Source organism: Salmo trutta, chromosome 10 (assembly GCF_901001165.1).
Source record: "Salmo trutta chromosome 10, fSalTru1.1, whole genome shotgun sequence".
In the NCBI taxonomy this organism is placed as follows: Eukaryota; Metazoa; Chordata; class Actinopteri; order Salmoniformes; family Salmonidae; genus Salmo; species Salmo trutta.
Window position 1 is genome coordinate 5,174,592 of NC_042966.1, and position 18,275 is coordinate 5,192,866.

The 18,275-nt window shown below is 41.3% G+C and overlaps 1 protein-coding gene across 5 annotated transcripts in view; it reads right to left on the reverse strand.

Annotated features, from left to right (window-relative positions):
* Window positions 1–712: 712 nt before the first annotated feature.
* Window positions 713–18,275, reverse strand: part of nrap (nebulin-related anchoring protein) — a 114,853-nt gene continuing 97,290 nt past the window's right edge. For 3 of the 5 annotated variants that reach the window (XM_029764175.1, XM_029764174.1, XM_029764172.1), the window contains 3 exons: window positions 8,523–8,834; window positions 6,687–6,845; window positions 713–2,807 (listed from right to left, as the gene is read on the reverse strand). In XM_029764175.1, coding sequence (XP_029620035.1) covers window positions 2,511–2,807; window positions 6,687–6,845; window positions 8,523–8,834 — 768 coding nt within the window. In that variant the 3' untranslated portion in view covers window positions 713–2,510. The remainder of the gene's footprint in view (window positions 2,808–6,686; window positions 6,846–8,522; window positions 8,835–18,275) is intronic. The other 2 variants (XM_029764173.1, XM_029764176.1) reach the window with 2 other exon arrangements.

An 18,275-nucleotide genomic window follows, 5' to 3' on the forward strand; every position in this document is an offset into this window, starting at 1 on the left:
ACGCCTCAAGCACTGCGATGCAGCGCCCAATTCATAAGCCATACACAACACATCCATATGCTGTACAAAATAACAATTTTATTGCATTTCATGAATGCAAGTCGACATAGGATCATTATTGTGACATACAGTGCCTTCAGAAAGTATTCACAACCCTTTACTTTTCCACATTCTGTTGTGTTACAGCCTAAATTTAAAATGTATTACATTTAGATTTTGTGTCACTGGCTTACACACAATAAATACACCATAATGTCAAAGTGGAATTATGTTTTTAGAAATGTTAACAAATTAATTTAAAATTAAACGTTTGAATGTCTTGTGTCAATAAGTATTCAACCCCTTTGTTATGGCAAGCCTAAATACATTCAGGAGTAAAAATGTGCTTAACAAGTCACATATACTAAACAAAAATATAAACGCAACATGCAACAATTTCAAATGAGTAAATTCAAATAAATTAGGCCCTAATCTATGGATTTCACATGAAAAACATTTGTGGCGTTGTGTGACAAAACCGCACATTTTACAGGGGCCTTTTATTGTCCCCCGCACAAGGTGCACCTGTGTAATGATCATGCTGTTTATTCAGCTTCTTGATATGTCACACCTGTCAGGTGGATGGATTATCTTGGCAATGGAGAAATGTTCACTAACAGGGATGTAAACAAATTCGTGCACAACATTTGAGAGAAATAAGCTTTTTTTCGTATGCATATTTCTGAGATCTTTTATTTCAGCTCATGAAACATGGGACTAACACTTTACAGCACACACACAAGTACACATTATTAATTACACTTTGGATGGTGTATCAATACACACAGTCACTACAAAGATACAGGTGTCCTTCCTAACTTGCTGGAGAGGAAGGATACCGCTCAGGGATTTCACTATGAGGCCAGTGGTGACTGTTACTGACAGTTACTGAGTTTAATGGGTGTGATAGGAGAAAACTGAGGACGGATGAACAACATTGCAGTTACACCACAATTCTAACCTAAATGACAGGCTGAAAACCAAGAAGTCTGTAAAGAATAGAAATATTCCAAAACATGCAACAAGGCACTAAAGTAAAACTGCAAAACATGTGGCAAAGAAATTAACTTTATGTCCTGAATACAAAGCGTTATGTTTGGGGCAAATCCAACACAACGCATCACTGAGTACCACTCTTCCTATTTTCAAGTATGGTGGTGGCTGCATCATGATATGGTTAAGTTTGTCATCGGCAAGGACTAGGAATTTTTTGGGGATAAAAAAACCCCGAATACAACTAAGCATACGCAGATCCAAGAGGAAAACCTGGTTCGGTCTGCTTTCCAACAGACACTGGCAGGGAAATTCACCTTTCTGCAGGTCAATAACGTAAAACACAAGGCCAAAATACACTTGAGTTGCTTACCAAGACGACATTGAATGATTCTGAGTGGCCTGGTTACAGTTTTGACTTAAATCTGCTTGAAAATCTATGGCAAGACTTTAAAATGGCTGTCTAGCAATGATCAACAACCAACTTGACAGAATTTTATAAATAATAAATGTGCAAATCTTGTACAATCCAGGTATGCAAAGCTCTTAGAGACTTACCCAGAAAGACCCATGGCTGTAATCGCTGCCAAAGGTTCCTTCTAACAAGTATTGATTCAGGGGTGTGAATACTTATGTAAATTAGATATTTCTGTATTTCATTTTCAACACATTTGCAAACATTTCTAAAAACATGTTTTCACTTTGTCATTATGGGGTATTGTGTGTAGATGGGTAAGGAAAAAAATCGATTTAATACATTTTGAATTCAGGGTGTAACGCAACAAAATGTGGAGGGGTATGAAGTCAAGGGGTATGAATACTTTCTGAAGGCACTGTAACAAAAATATAAACTTGTCATTGTTGAAAAATAAATGATGACATTCTCCTATACTTCTTATGAATGTTATGTATGGGTTATGAATGTGTAATGAAGTACCCTTCAACATAAACCACTTCTGAACTCCCTTCCTGATTCTACATGCACAGTTCCCTCACAACATTCTCTAATTGTATCTTGTTGTGTATGGGTTATGAATGTGCAATGAAGTACCCTTCAACATAAACCACTTACAGCACGTCTGAACTCCCTTCCTGATTCTACATGCACAGTTCCCTCACAACATTCTCTAATTGTATCTTGGGGTAGAAATTGCTCTTAATAGATCTAGGATCAAGTAATCCAACTCCAATCCCTTACTTCATCCATCAGGTGAATTAAAAAAGACCTGACCCTATATCATAGGTTAGAGGCAACTTCCACCTACCCCCTAGGGCAGGGGTGTCAAACTCATTCCATGGAGGGCCTAGTGTCTGCTGGTTTAAGACGTAGAAAACCAGATGAGGTGAGTTCCTTACTAATTAGTGACCTTAATTCATCAATCAAGTACAAGGGAGGAGTGAAAACGCACAGACACTCGGCCCCCTCGGTGGAATAAGTGTGATATGTGCCCTAAGGCAACACCTTCTCACAACATTGTCTAAGCATTTTCTATGGCCGATGCCTCACTCGTTGTGGACATCTTGACTGTGTTCTCAATGGCTGAGACAGAGGTGGAAGCCATCATTGACTCTATGGCTGAGTTGGAAGCCATCATTAACTTCTTGACGCTGCTATCCATGGAGGAGGAGGAGGAATTGGACTTCTTCACCGTTTGGATGGTCTTCTTCCTCTTGACGTGGAGGATCTCCATTGCGTCTAGATTGACTCCCGACTGCTGGAACTCTTTGCTGGTGTCAACAGGTTCTGACACCTGCTGCTGCTCCTCCATCTGCTGCTGGTGGATGAAGAGAGAGATTGGGCATATTTACACCTTCCATATTAGTTTTGTTTATGACCAGACTCATTTCAGATAGAAATGTGAGTATTAGATCTGTCATTCTCATTGAAAGCAAGTCTGATAAGTGGTAGATCAAATCCTAAAATCTAATTTTATTTGTCACATGCTTCGTAAACAACAGGTAGATCTGTGAAATGCTTACTTCCCAACAATGAAGAGAAGAAAAAAAGGAGAAATAATAGAATAACAAAAGGAATAAATACACGATGAGTAATGATAACGTGGCTATATACACAAGGCACCACTACGGAGTTGATGTGCAGAGGTATGTGGTAATCGAGGTAGATATGTATGTATAGGTAGGGATAAAGTGACAAGGCAACAGGATAGATGATAAACAGTAGCAGCAGCATATGTGATGTGCAAAAAGGGTCAATGCAGATAGTTAAATAGTTAATCAATAGCTACACGGACCAGCTATTTATCAGTCTTGTGGCTTGAGGGTAGAAGCTGTTCAGGGTCCTGTTTGTTCCAGACTTGGTGCATCGGTACTGCTTGCCGTGCATTTGCAGAGAGAACAGTCTGACTTGGGTAGCTGGAGTCTATGACAATATTTTTGGCCTTCCACTGACACCACCTGGTATAGAGGTCCTGGATGGCAGGGAGCTTGGCCCCAGTGATGTACTGGTACATAGGCACTACCCTCTGTAGACCAATGTGCAAAATGTCTATGCTTCCCCTCCCTAAGTTGTGATTCCAGGCTGAATCACATCCGGCCGTGATTGGGAGTCCCACAGGGCGGCCCACAATTGGCCCAGCATCGTCCGGGTTTGGCCGGGTTAGGCCGTCATTGTAAATAAGAATTTGTTCTTAACTGACCTGCCTAATTAAATGAAGGTTTAAAATAATTTAATAAAAGCTTCAAACAGCTGAGAAAAGGATATTTCTGGTTTTCCTCAATCTACACACAATAGCCCATAATCACAAAGCAAACAGGTTTTTAGAAGTTTTTGCACATTTATAAAAACTAAAGAAGTGAAATATAACATTTACATACGTATTCAGACCCTTAACTCAGTATTCAGCACCTTTGGCAGCGATTAAAGCTTTGAGTCTTCTTGGGTTCTTGGGTTTCTTCCATTCTTCTCTGCAGATCCTCTCAAGCTCTGTCAGGCTGGATGGGGAGAATGAGAAACACAGCTATTTTCATGTCTCTCCAGAGATGTTCGATCGTGTTCAAGTCTGGGCTCTGGCTGGGCCACTCAAGGACATTCAGACTTGTCTCGAAGCCACTCCTGCCTTGTCTTTGCTGTGTGCTTAGGATCGTTGTCCTGTTAGAAGGTGAACCTTCACCCCAGTCTGAGAGTTCAATCTTGGCTTCATCAGACCAGAGAATCTTGTTTCTTATGGTCAGAGTCCTTTAGGTGCCTTTTGGCAAACTCCAAGAAGACTGTCATGTGCCTTTTACTGAGGAGTGGCTTCTATCTGGCCACTCTACTGTAAAGGCCTGATTGGTGGAGTGCTGCAGAGATGGTTGTCCTTCTGGAAGGCTCTCCCATCTTCACAGAGGAATTCTGGAGCTCTATCAGAGTGACCATTGGATTCTTGGTCACCTCCCTGACCAAGGCCCTTCTCCCCTGATTGCTCAGTTTGGCCGGGCGGCCAGCTCTAGGAAGAGTCTTGGTGGTTCCAAACTTCTTCCATTTAAGAATGATGGAAGCCACTGTTTTTGGGGAACTTCAATGCTGCAGACATTTTTAGGTACCCTTCCCCAGATCTGTGCCTCAACACAATCCTGTCTCAGAGCTCTACGGACAATTCCTTTGACCTCATGGCTTGGTTTTTGCTCTGGCATGCACTGTCAACTGTGGGACCTCATATAGACAGGTGTATGCCTTTCCAAATCATGTACAATCAATTAAAATTTACCACAGGTGGACTCCAATCAAGTTGTCGAAACATCTCAAGCATGATCAATGGAAACAGGATGCACCTGAGCTCAATTTCGAGTCTCATAGCAAAGGGTCTGAATACTTATGTAAATAAGGTATCTGTTTTTTATTTGTAATACATTTGCAAAAATGTATAAAACCTGTTTTCACATTGTCATTATAGGAACTTGTATGTAGATTGATGAGGAATTCTTTTATTTAATCCATTTTAGAATAAGGCTGTAACGTTACAACATTTGGAAAAACTCAAGAGTATAAGATGTGTTTTGAACTTTCTAAATGTATGTACTCAGCTGACGGCATCCTTGGTAATAAATTCCTTATTGCAATAGCATTTTCATTTTTAACAACAGGATTCACCTTTGAGAGAGACTTGGTGGGAAGGAGAATCGGTAGCGGAGGTGGCCGGCCTAAAATAAAAAAAGGTAAGCTAGTTTCTTACCAATACCTCCTGTGCCTCATAAGGGCCATCTACCCTTTCTGTATCTGTAGGAGAGTGAAGTTTCAATTTGTTTATGTGAAACCATTGTTGAAAGAGAGGCCGGTCATCATACGAATGCAGACTATTGTTAGTAGTTTTGAATTTGGGGGAAGGACTGTGACATCCGGAATGTCTAGCACAGATCTATAGAAGGTCTCCGGGTGGGGGCATACGTGCTCCGGCATTACGGTCGGGTTGTATCATCGTATGGTCTGAGGTGGGATTTCAGTATACAGAGTCTCACCATAACGTGCTGTTGTTTGGAGGGTCGTTCAACGCAGACGGGTCATATTAGGCGATCGATTCGGGTAGGGGTGCGTCCCTATCAGAGAATAGATGTGCGGTTGTGCCATGTTCGCCGGAAAAGACAAAGAAAGGGGAAGGGGATACTGGAGTGGAGACTTGTATTTAATATAGGTGAAAACAATGACTGTGTGCTGGTTTTCATGGGCGAGAGCTGTATTTCATGAAAGTATCCACAGGTGAATGTATACACTGTTCAAAAGTTTGGGGTTACTTATAAATGTCCTTGTTTTTGAAAGAAAAGCACATTTTTTGTCCATGAAAATAACATCAAATTGATCAGAAATACAGTGTAGACACTGTTAATGTTGTAAATGACTATTGTAGCTGGAAACGGCTGATTTTTAATGGAATATCTACATAGGCATACAGAGGCCCATTATCAGCAACCATCACTCCTGTGTTCCAATGGCACGTTGTGTTAGCTAATCCAAGTTTATCATTTTAAAAGGCTAATTGATCATTAGAAAACCTTTTTGCAATTATGTTAGCACTGCTGAAATCTGTTGTCCTGATTAAAGAAGCAATAAAACTGGCCTTCTTCAGACTAGTTGAGTATCTGGGACATCAGCATTTGTGAGTTCGATTACAGGCTCAAAATAGTCAGAAACAAATAACTTTCTTCTGAAACTCGTCAGTCTATTCTTGTTCTGAGAAATGAAGGCTATTCCATGCGAGAAATTGCCAAGAAACTGAAGATCTCAACGCTGTGTACTACTCCCTTCACAGAATAGCGCAAACTGGCTCTAACCAGAATAGAAAGAGGAGTGGGAGGCCCCGGTGCACAACTGAGCAAGAGGACAAGTACATAAGAGTGTCTAGTTGAGAAACAGATTCCTCACAAGTCCTCAACTGGCAGCTTCATTAAATAGTACCCGCAAAACACCAGTCTCAATGTCAACAGTGAAGAGGCAACTCCGGGATGCTGGCCTTCTAGGCAGAGTTGCAAAGAAAAAGCCATATCTCAGACTGGCCAATAAAAATAAAAGATTAAGATGGGCAAAAGAACAAGACACTGGACAGAGGAACTTGAAACTTCTCTTGAGCTTTGTCTCAATTTCTTATTGCAAAGAGGTTGCAATAGCATTTTTTTAAACAATATACATAAAAGCATGCTGTATTTTGTAATCGCTCTCTCACCATCATCATCATGTGTTGGTACTGGGCAATGGCGTCCTCAGTGCTCACGCTCTTTGTCAGGCCCAGTTCTGCAGCCCGCCGGGCCATCTCCACCTTATGGGAGCCAGGGGGGGTCCAGCCCACACCCCTGATCCAGTTCAGATCTGACTTGTAGTTTACCTGCAACAGATTGCGTTGGGGGGGGGAGGGGGGGGGGGGGGGGTACAAGTCAATATTAGGAAGGTAATCCTAATGTTTTGTACACACAGTGCATATCTAGTACCAGTCAAAAGGGTTTTTCTTGAATTTTAATTTTCTACATTGTAGAATAATAGTGAAGAAGTCAAAACTATGAAATAACTCATATGGAATCATGTAGTAACCAAAAAAAGTGTTAGAAGAATCTAAAATGTAAAATATATTTAGATTTGTTTAAGTAGTCAAAGGGTGCACACTCTTGGCATTCTCTCAACCAGCTTCATGAGGTAGTCACCTAAAATGCATTTCAAGTAATAGGTGTGCCTTCTTAAGAGTTAATTTGTGGAATTTCTTTCCTTCTTAATGCGTTTGAGCCAGTCAGTTCTGTTGTGACAAGGTAGGGGTGGTATACAGAAGATAACCCTATTTGGTAAAAGACCAAGTCCATATCATGGCAAGAAGCAAAGAGAAATGACAGTCCATCATTACTTTAAGAAATGAAGGTCAGTCAATCCGGAAATTTCAAGAACTTTGAAAGTTTCTTCAAGTGCAATTGCAAAAAACATCAAGCGCTATGATGAAACTGGTTGTCATAAGTACCGCCACAGGAAAGGAAGACCCAGAGTTACCTCTGCTGTAGAGGATATGTTCATTAGAGTTAACTGCACCTCAGATTGCAGCCCAAATAAATGCTTAACAGAGTTCAAGTAACAGACACATCTCAACAACAACTGTCCAGAAGAGACTCCGTGAATCAGGCATTCATGGTCGAATTGCAGCAAATAAACCACTACTAAAGGACACCAATAAGAAGAAGAGACTTGCTTGGGCCAAGAAACACGAGCAATGGACATTAGACCAGTGGAAATCTGTTCTTTGGTCTGATGAGTCCAAATATGACATTTTTTATTCCAACCGCTGTGTCTTGTGAGACACAGAGTAGGCAAACGGATGATCTCTGCATGTGTGATTCCCACTGTGAAGCATGGAGGGGGAGGTGTGATGGTGTGGGGTGCTTTGCTGGTGACACTGTCTGTGATTTATTTAAGTCACACGTAACCAGCATGGCAACCACAGCATTCTGTAGCCATACGCCATCCCATCCGGTTTGCGCTTAGTGAAACTATCATTTGTTTTTCAACAGGACAATGACCCAACACACCTCCAGGCTGTGTAAGGGCTATTTGACAAAGAAGGAGAGTGATGGAGTGCTGCATAAGATGACCTGGCATCCACAATCACCTGATCTCAACCCAATTGAGATGGTTTGGGAAGAGTTGGACCGCAGAGTGAAGGAAAAGCAGCCAACAAGTGCTCAGCATATGTGGGAACTCCTTCAAGACTGTTGGAAGGGCATTCCAGGTGAAGCTGGTTGAGAGAATACCAAGAGTGTGCAAAGGGTGGCTACTTTGAAGAATCTAACATCTAAAATATATTTTGATTTGTTTAACACTTTTTGATTACTACATGATTCCATATGTGTTATTTCATAGTTTTGATGTCTTCACTATTACATTATTCTCTGCACTGGAATCCCAGTAAATTGAGTTTACCTTAAACTCTAAACCATTTCTACAATTTACAATGGGTACCCCCCCCCCCACCACACACACACACACACACACACACACACACACGCGCACACACAGACACACTCACGTCACTCTGCAGCTTGTAGGCCTGCTTGGCGTGTTGGACGTTGAGCTGCTGAGGGTCAAAGGTGTAGTCATGGAGCCTCTGGTGGTAGGTCTGGTTGCTGGCCAGAGCTTGGCTCTTCTTGGCCTGCTGGAACACAGGCTGGTCGGCATGCATCTTGAACTGGGAGCGCGTCTCTTGAGCCTGCCTCTTGTACCCCAGGCAGCTCTGGAGCTTGCTGGCTGCCAGGGAGTGCACCATCTTTGGGTCATCCTCGACACTGAGCAGCCCCACCTGCTGACCCTTCTCCTTCACAAAGGCTTCCTTGTAACGGAACTGAGGGTGCAAAGACAGGACCATTTTAGAGAATCGCTCTACTCTACTAGCAGATGCTATTTAGCTTGGTCCCAGATCTGTTTGTGGTATCATTCCAAACAGTTTGGCATGAGAAGAAGCGGCATGATGGCACAAACAGACTGGTTCCCAGGCTACACACAAGGGTTATTTGGTAAGGGTGATGGTTGTGGAACCATGATGACTCTTTTCAGTTTAGAAAATGAGTGAACCAATCCTTTATGAAATGGTTATTTACAGCACCATTAATGTTCTATGAAGAACCATTAAGAAAAGGTTATTTGTAGTACCAGAAAAGGGTTGTAATGATAGCAGAACCCTTTTTGGAGCTATATTTCTGCTGGTTTTTTTTGAAAGAATGAAATGGCCAACATGATCCTGACCTTTCTATTGTTTCAGCCCCTCGGCCTTCAGCTGATGTGGAAAATAGTAAGCCGGTTTTTAATTTTCAAAAAGTCACAGAAGATGAGGTCTTATCTGCGCTATCTGCTATAGATTCTAAGAAATCATTAGGCGCTGACTATCTGAATCCATATTTACTCAAATGTGCGGCACCTATTATTGCTAGTGCAATAACTAATCTTTAATCGAACATTAGTCGTAGGAAATATTCCTCAAGCTTGGAAAACAGCCTTTGTTTTACCACTCCTAAAGGAAGGTGATGATAGTGAATTGGATAATTATCGGCCCATCTCTAAGCTCTCCTGTTTGGCAAAAATGTTAGAGTCATTGGTGCAGAGGCAACTACAATCATTTTTAACTGTTAACAATATTCTTTCTAGCAATCAATCTGGCTTTAGACCTAAACACAGTACCACTACGGCCGCTGTATGTGTTATAAATGATATTACTAATGCCCTAGATAATACAAAGTACTGTGCCGCCTTGTTCATAGATTTGTCTAAAGCTTTTGACACTGTAGACCATGTGATACTTTTGGGTAAGCTGTCGTTAATAGGACTGGGATCGGATGCCTGTCGTTGGTTTTATGAGTATCTAAAGGATAGAAGTCAGGCTATTGTAGTCAACGGCATCCAGTCGGAGCCATTGGAGTTCGTTATATGGGTCCTACATGGTTCTATACTTGGTCCATTACTGTTCACTCTCTACATAAACAATATCGGTGATGAGGTAAGAAAGTGTAAAATACAGATGAAGTCGGAAGTTTACATACGCTTAGGTTGGAGTCTTTCAACCACTCCACAATTTCCTTGTTAACAAACTATAGTTTTGGCAAGTTGGTTAGGACATCTACTTTGTGTGAGTAATCTTTTCCAACAATTGTTCATAGACAGATTTCTTCACTTAAAATTCACTGTATCACAATTCCAGTGGGTCAGAAGTTTACATACACTAAGTTGACTGTGCCTTTAAACAGCTTGGAAAATTACAGAAAATTATGTCATGGCTTTAGAAGCTTCTGATAGGCTAATTGACATAATTTGTAGATGTATGTCAAGGCCTACCTTCAAACTCAGTGCCTCTTTGCTTGACATCATGGGAAAAAATCAAAAGAAATCAGCAAAGACATCAGAAAAAAAATTGTAGACCTCCACAAGTCTGGTTCATGCTTGGGAGCAATTTCCAAACGCCTGAAGGTACCACGTTCATCTGTACAAACAATAGTATGCAAGTATAAACACCATGGGACCACGCAGCCGTCATACCGCTCAGGAAGGAGACGCGTTCTGCTTCCTAGAGATGAATGTACTTTGGTGCGAAAAGAGCAAATCAATCCCAGAACAACAGCAACAGACCTTGTAAAGATGCTGGAGGAAACAGGTACAAAAGTATCTATATCCACAGTAAAACGAGTCCTATATCGACATAACCTGAAAGGCCGCTCAGCAAGGAAGAAGCCACTGCTCCAAAACCACCATAAAGAAGCCAGACTACGGTTTGCAACTGCACATGGGGACAAAGATTGTACTTTTTGGAGAAATGTCCTCTGGTCTGATGAAACAAAAATAGAACTGTTTGGCCATAATGACCATCGTTATGTTTGGAGGAAAAAGGAGGAGGCTTACAAGCCGAAGAACACCATCCCAACCGTGAAGCACGGGGGTGGCAGCATCATGTTGTGGGGGTGCTTTGCTGCAGGAGGCACTGCTGCACTTCACAAAATAGATGGCATTATGAGGAAGGGAAATTATGTGGATATATTGAAGTACCATCTCAAGACATCAGTCAGCAAGCTAAAGCTTGGTTGCAAATGGGTCTTCCAAATGGACAATGACCCCAAGCATACTTCCAAAGTTGTGGCAAAATGGCTTAAGGACAACAAAGTCAAGGTATTGGAGTGGCCATCACAAAGCCCTGACCTCAATCCTATAGAAAATTTGTTGGCAGAACTGAAAAAGTGTGTGCGAGCAAGGAGGCCTACAAACCTGACTCAGTTACACTAGCTCTGTCAGAAGGAAATGGGCCAAAATTCACCAAACTTATTGTGGGAAGCTTGTGGAAGGCTACCTGAAACGTTTGACCCAAGTTAAACAATTTAAAGGCAATGCTACCAAATACAAATTGAGTGTATGTAAACTTCTGACCCACTGGGAATGTGATGAAAGAAATAAAAGCTGAAATAAATCACTCTACTATTATTCTGACATTTCATATTCTTAAAATAAAGTGGTGAACTTAACTGACCTAAGACAGGGACATTTTACTAGGATTAAATGGCAGGAATTGTGAAAACTGAGTTTAAATGTATTTGGCTAAGGTGTATGTAAACTTCCGACTTAAACTGGACATCTATATGCTGATGACACTGTCATGTATTCTATTGCTTCAACGGCTGACCAAGCATTATCACAATTGGGGACACATTTTAAGATATTCCAAAGGTATTTTTTTATAAGCTGAAACTTGTTTTAAATGCAAAGAAAATACAATATGATTTTCAATAGGTCCAAAAAGTTGGTTGAAAATACACTTGCACTTACGAGCTTAGATGGCCCTCAAATTAATCAGGTCTCTGCATATAAATACTTAGTTCATCATCCAACCATTTCCCTGTCTTTTTAAATACATGTTGACGAACTTTGTAAATGGCTAAAAATCAAGCTAGGCTTCCTTTATAGAAACAGGACATGTTTGTCCTCTACAAATAGAAGACAAATTGTGCAAGCTACTTTTATGTCTGTTATAGATTATGGAGATATTATCTACATGAATACTACGGCATCAACACTTAAATCGCTGGATGCTACTTATCATTGCTCACTTAGGTTTATTACGGGTGCTAGCTACAGAACTCACCACTGTGTTTTATATCAAAATGTGGGTTGGACTTCACTGTCCATGAGACGAGAACAACATGCTCTCGTGTTTGTCTATAAAGCACTTCTGTATAAACTACTTTCTTATTTATCATCACTCATCAACATTATAATTATAATTCATAAAACCAGGTCTCAAGCATGGATTACACTTGAGGCCCCTGCGATCTCCACAGAGTTGGGTTTGGCTGCCTTTTCCTGTTAGGCTCCTTGCTTATGGAATAGCCTGCAGACTAAACTTAGACTTGAGATTCTTGTCCCCTTTGCCCATTTTAAACATTTATTGGAGGATTTGTATTGCTTGTAACTGCTTCAGGTAATGCAAGTTATTATGCTGTTAGGGGAATAACCTGTGTGTAAATGTAACAATCTCCTACTGTATTTTTTTGTGTCATCTGTGTTCGTTTTGTTTGTCTTGTGTAGTTTCTTAATCATTGTACATAAACTGTATGTGTAAACATGTATACGTAGGGCCCAGCTGTAAAAAAGACCTTGGTCTCAGTCCTTGTTGAAAAAAAGGTATAATATAGAACCCTATTTATCTAACTTTTTAACGGCTTTTTGAGGAGGAGCTGAAGTGAACCCTGGAACCCCAAAGAACTTCTGGTGCGTTTGTAAACAACAGCTGTTCCATCACATCTGCAAACAGCTAGCTAGCTTAGGCTAGTTGTTTTCTCAAGGTCTTAGTCTAGTTGTTTTCTCAATACTATTTGCCTGTGGGATGGTCCTTATGGGCACACTTTTTTTAGCTGGATTTAGCCTGGCTAAAAACACAGCAAGTTAGCTAAGCTTTTTAGCTTCCCCCATCTCTATGTGAAATAGTCAGAAAAAAAGCAGGTTCTACCATTTCACAATAGCCTGGAATCACTACTTATTAATTCTAAACAAAATACGTTTTCGGGTGTGTAATGGGAATTTTTATGTTTGTGCTTTTCTTTAACTAATTTCTGTGTTCTATGCATGTGCTGTTCTAATAACCAATTTCTGTGTTCATGCAAGTGGCTGACTGTACAAATCACACCTATGTATGTGAGAATGGTATTCATTGACTACAGCTCAGCGTTCAACACCATAGTGCCCTCAAAGCTCATCAATAAGCTAAGGACCCTGGGACGAAACACCTCCCTCTACAACTGAATCCTGGACTTCCTGACGAGCCGCCCCCAGGTGGTGAGGGTAGGTAACAACACATCCGCCACGCTGACCCTCAACACTGGACACTGCACGGCCAGGCATGACTCCAACACCATCATTACATTTGCAGATGACACAACAGTGGTAGGCCTGATCACCGACAACGACGAGGCAGCCTATAGGGAGGAGGTCAGAGACCTGGCCGTGTGGTGCAAGGACAACAACCTCTCTCTCTCAACGTGATCAAGACAAAGGAGATGATTGTGGACCACAGGAAAAAAAGGACAGAGCACGCCCCCATTCTCATCGACGGGGCTGCAGTGGAGCAGGTTGAGAGCTTCAAGTTCCTTGGTGTCCACATCACCAACAAACTAACATGGTCCAAGCACACCAAGACAGTCGTGACAAGGGCGCGACAAAACCTATTCCCCCTCAGGAGACTGAAAGGATTTGGCATGGGTCCTCAGATTCTCAAAAGGTTCTACAGCTGCACCATCAAGAGCATCCTGACTGGTTGCATCACTGCCTGGTATGGCAACTGCTCGGCCTCCGACTGCAAGGCACTACAGAGGGTAGTACGTACGGCCCAGTACATCACTGGGGCCAAGCTTCCTGCCATCCAGGACCTCTATACCAGGCGGTGTCAGAGGAAGGCCCTAAAATTTGTCAAAGACTCCAGCCACCCTAGTCATAGACTGTTCTCTCTGCTACCGCACGGCAAGCGGTACCGGAGTGCCAAGTCTAGGTCCAAGAGGCTTCTAAACAGCTTCTACCCTCAAGCCATTAGACTCCTGAACATCTACTCAAATGGCTACCCAGACTATTTGCATTGCCCCCCCCCCTTCTTTACACCACTGCTACTCTCTGTTTTTATCATCTACGCATAGTTACTTTAATAGCTCTACCTACATGTACATACTACCTCAACTAACCGGCGCCCCCGCACATTGACTCTGTTCCGGCACCCCCCTGTATATATATTGTTATTTTTACTGCTGCTCTATAATTACTTGTTACTTTTATCTCTTATTCTTATCCGTATTTCTTTTAAACTGCATTGTTGGTTAAGGACTTGTAAGTAAGCATTTAACTGTAAGGTCTACATCTGTTGTATTCGGCGCATGTGACTAATAACATTTGATTTGATTGAGTGTAGTCTGGCCCAGGGGTGAGAAGGTGAATGGCCGGCTACCCTCTCCACTAGGATTCTCAGCCTCTGACCCTATTATGGGGGCTCAGTCACCGGCTTACTTGTGCTCTCCCATGCTGTTCCTAGGAGGGGTGCATCACGTCGTGCTGGGATTTTTTCCCCTGCTACATTTGACTTGAGTGGGTTGAGTACGATTTTGCTTCCCCTCTGGCTTGTGCGGTGGTGGAGATCTTCATGGGCTATACTCAGCCTTATCTCAGGGTAGTAATATCCCTCTAGTGGTGTGGGGGCTGTGCTTTGGCAAAGTGAGTGGGGTTATATGCTGCCTGACTGGTCCTGTCGGACGGGGCCACAGTGTGCACATGTAGGCCTATTGAACACAAGAGTGAAAACGAATTAAAACTGTCTTTAAAACAAAAAAAACACTATACAAAATTAAAAGCACATTGCACCAAATAGTTTTACAGTATTTGATTACTTTTTTTATCTCTGTTTAAAGAACGAGTTTTGATTTGCGTCGAGGACTCATGCCCATCCCTACATCAGACATTAATTTTTTGTGGGGGAGCGCTGTCACAGTGTCACCATGAACATGTTCAAAACTTGTCTCAGAAGCATATATATATATATATATATATATATATATATATATATATATATATATATATATATATACACACACACACACACACACACACACACACATACACACACACATACATACACATACATACATACACATACATACACATACATATACATACATATACATACATACACAGTACCAGTCAAAAGTTCAAGTAGCCACCCTTAGCCTTGATGACAGCTTTGCACACTAAAAGTTCATATGTGGAATTTCTTTCCTTCTTAATGCGTTTGAGCCAATCAGTCGTGTTGTGACAAGGTAGGGGTGGTGTTCAGAAGATTGTCTTTTAACAAATAGGGTAACATTATGGCAATAACAGCTCAAATAAGCAAAGAGAAACGACAGTCCACCCTTACTTTAGGACATGAAGGTCAGTTAATACAGACAATTTCAAAAACTTTGAAAGTTTCTTCAAGTGCAGTCGCAAAAAACATCAAGCGCTATGATGAAACTGTCTCTCATGAGGACCGCCACAGGAAAGGAAGACCCAGAGTTACCTCTGCTACAGAGGATACATTTATTAGAGTTACCAGCCTCAGAAATTGCAGCCCAAATAAATGCTTCACAGATTTCAAGTAACAGACACATCTCAACATCAACTCTTCAGAGGAGACTGTGTGAATCAGGCCTTCATGGTCGAATTGCTGCAAAGAAACCACTACTAAAGGACACCAATAATAAGAAGAGACTTTCTTGGGCCAAGAAACACGAGCAATGGACATTAGACCAGTGGAAATTTGTCCTTTGGTCTGGAGTCCAAATTTGAGATTTTTGGTTCCAACCTCCATGTCTTTGTGAGAAGCGGTGTGGGTGAACGGATGATCTCCGCATGTGTATTTCCCACCTTAAAGCATGAAGGTGGTGTTATGATGTGGGGGTGCTTTGCTGGTGACACTGTCTGTGATTCAAGGCACACTTAACCAGCATGGCTACCACAGCATTCTGCAGCGATACGCCACCCCATATGGTTTGCGCTTGGTGAGACTATTATTTTTTTTTCAACATGACAATGATTCAAAACACACCTCCAGGCTGTGTAAGGGCTATTTGACCAAGAAGGAGAGTGATGGTTCTGCATCAGATGTCCTGGCCTCCACAATCCCCCGACCTCAACCCAATTGAGATGGTTTGGGATAAGTCGGAAGGCAGAGTGAAGGAAAAGCAGCCAACACATGCTCAGCATATGTGGGAACTCCTTCAAGACTGTTGGAAAAGCATTCCAGGTGAAGCTGGTTGAGAGAATGCCAAGAGTGTGCAAAGCTGTCATCAAGTCTACTTGAAGAATCTAAAATATATTTTATTTTGTTTAACACTTTTTTGGTTACAACGTGTAATTTCATAGTTGTGATGATTATTCTACGATGTAGAAAATAGTAAAAATAAAGAAAAACCCTTGATTGAGTAGGTGTTGTAAAACGTTTGACCGGTAGTGTATACGGGTAAGAGTCTAGCTATATTTTCACATATAAAAGTTTCAAATTTCGTCGGAAAGTCGTTTTTATTGCAAGTTAAAGTGTACTGTTAGTTAGCTAAGAAACGCTAGCTTGCTGGCTCGCTACCTAACGTTGTGTATGATCTGTTTAGTAACACTATTCGAATCAGAAACCCATTTACTTTGCTAGTTAGCTAGCTAACATTGAACCTAGTTGGTTAGCTTTAGCTACCTGCAGATTCATACTACAGCTATGACAATGTTTGTATTGGTAGTAATATGAGTTGGGATTATGCTGGTTCATTGTTTAGCTAGGTAGCTAGCTACATGTCTAAACAAAAGACTTGGCTGGATTATTACATGACCCATCAAGTTAGCCAGTGTGTCTGGGCCTGATTACGGTCATCTATTGTATTTCATGAACATGTGTACATGTCCAGACAATAGTGACACATCCACTTAGATAGATGTGGTGGGGGGTGGTTATAGCATTCTTTCACATGACCCATCAATTTAGACAAGTGTGTCAGGTAAGCATCATCTAATAATGAAAATATATTTATGAAATATTTTTATCTGATATTATTACTATGCAAATAAGCACTTCACTGTACCGTTTACACCTTCTGTATGCTGTGCATGTGACAAATACATTTTGATTATGTGTACCAAAACATTCAAGGACCATTTTCTCAAAAGTTTATCGAATTTCAAGGCAGAATTACTTTCCCATTGTTCCTCAAATGCAGTGTATGATATACTATTTGTCGCTCTGAGTCTATTTATATCCAATGTAAAAAGCACAATTTAAAATGTTGCTACATAAGACCGAATCGAGGCGGTCAGTCACAAATGGTTAAATAATTGAACAGTGCACCAGGGTACTTGGAACTCTGATTCTTGAAATGCAGAGCTGTTGATGGAGTATCTTTAGAATCCGAAAATATACTTTTGCTACAGTGGTTCTTCCTGTAAAAGTTGCATCATACTGCAGCACACCTTGCGGTGCTGCCGCAGAATTCTATGGCACGTTATTTAATTGTCAGCCATTGTTGCCATTAATGCTAGATTGAACACCTGAGGGTATCTTTGAGAAGCATTTGATAGTCTTCAATATTGGCTGTACTAGAGCAGGTATTCCCAAACTGGGGTACGCCAAATAAAAATGTGAAGGTACTTTTTTTTCTTCACATTTTCAAACAGTCCATTTATATTTTCCAACAGGGCTTTACATTTGGGTGAGTTTCTCATCTGAGTAGCCTCGTTTCACTACCAAAAATTAAAATTAAATCATCTTGTGTTCAGCGAAATAACAACAATGTCAAATACAGGTAGCCTAGTCAAATAATTAACATCCAGTCACTAATGGTCCGTATGTAGCCAAATGTAGCTGCTACTCATGTTGGTATCTGTACTGATGGCGCAAAAGCCATGACATAACTGTTCACCCCCCAAAGTCAATACTTTGTAGAGCCACCTTTTGCAGCAATTACAGCTGCAAGTCTCTTGGGGCATGCCTCTATAACCTTGGCACATCTAGCCACTGGGATTTATGCACATTCTTCAAGGCAAAACTGCTCCAGCTCATTCAAGTTGGATGGGTTCCACTGGTGTAGAGTAATATTTAAGTCATACCATAGATTCTCAATTGGATTGAGGTCTGGGCTTTGACTAGGCCATTCCAAGACATTTAAATATTTCCCCTTAAACCACAGTGTTGCTTTAGCAGTATGCTTAGGGTTATTTCCCTGCTGGAAGGTGAACCTCCGTCCCAGTCTCAAAT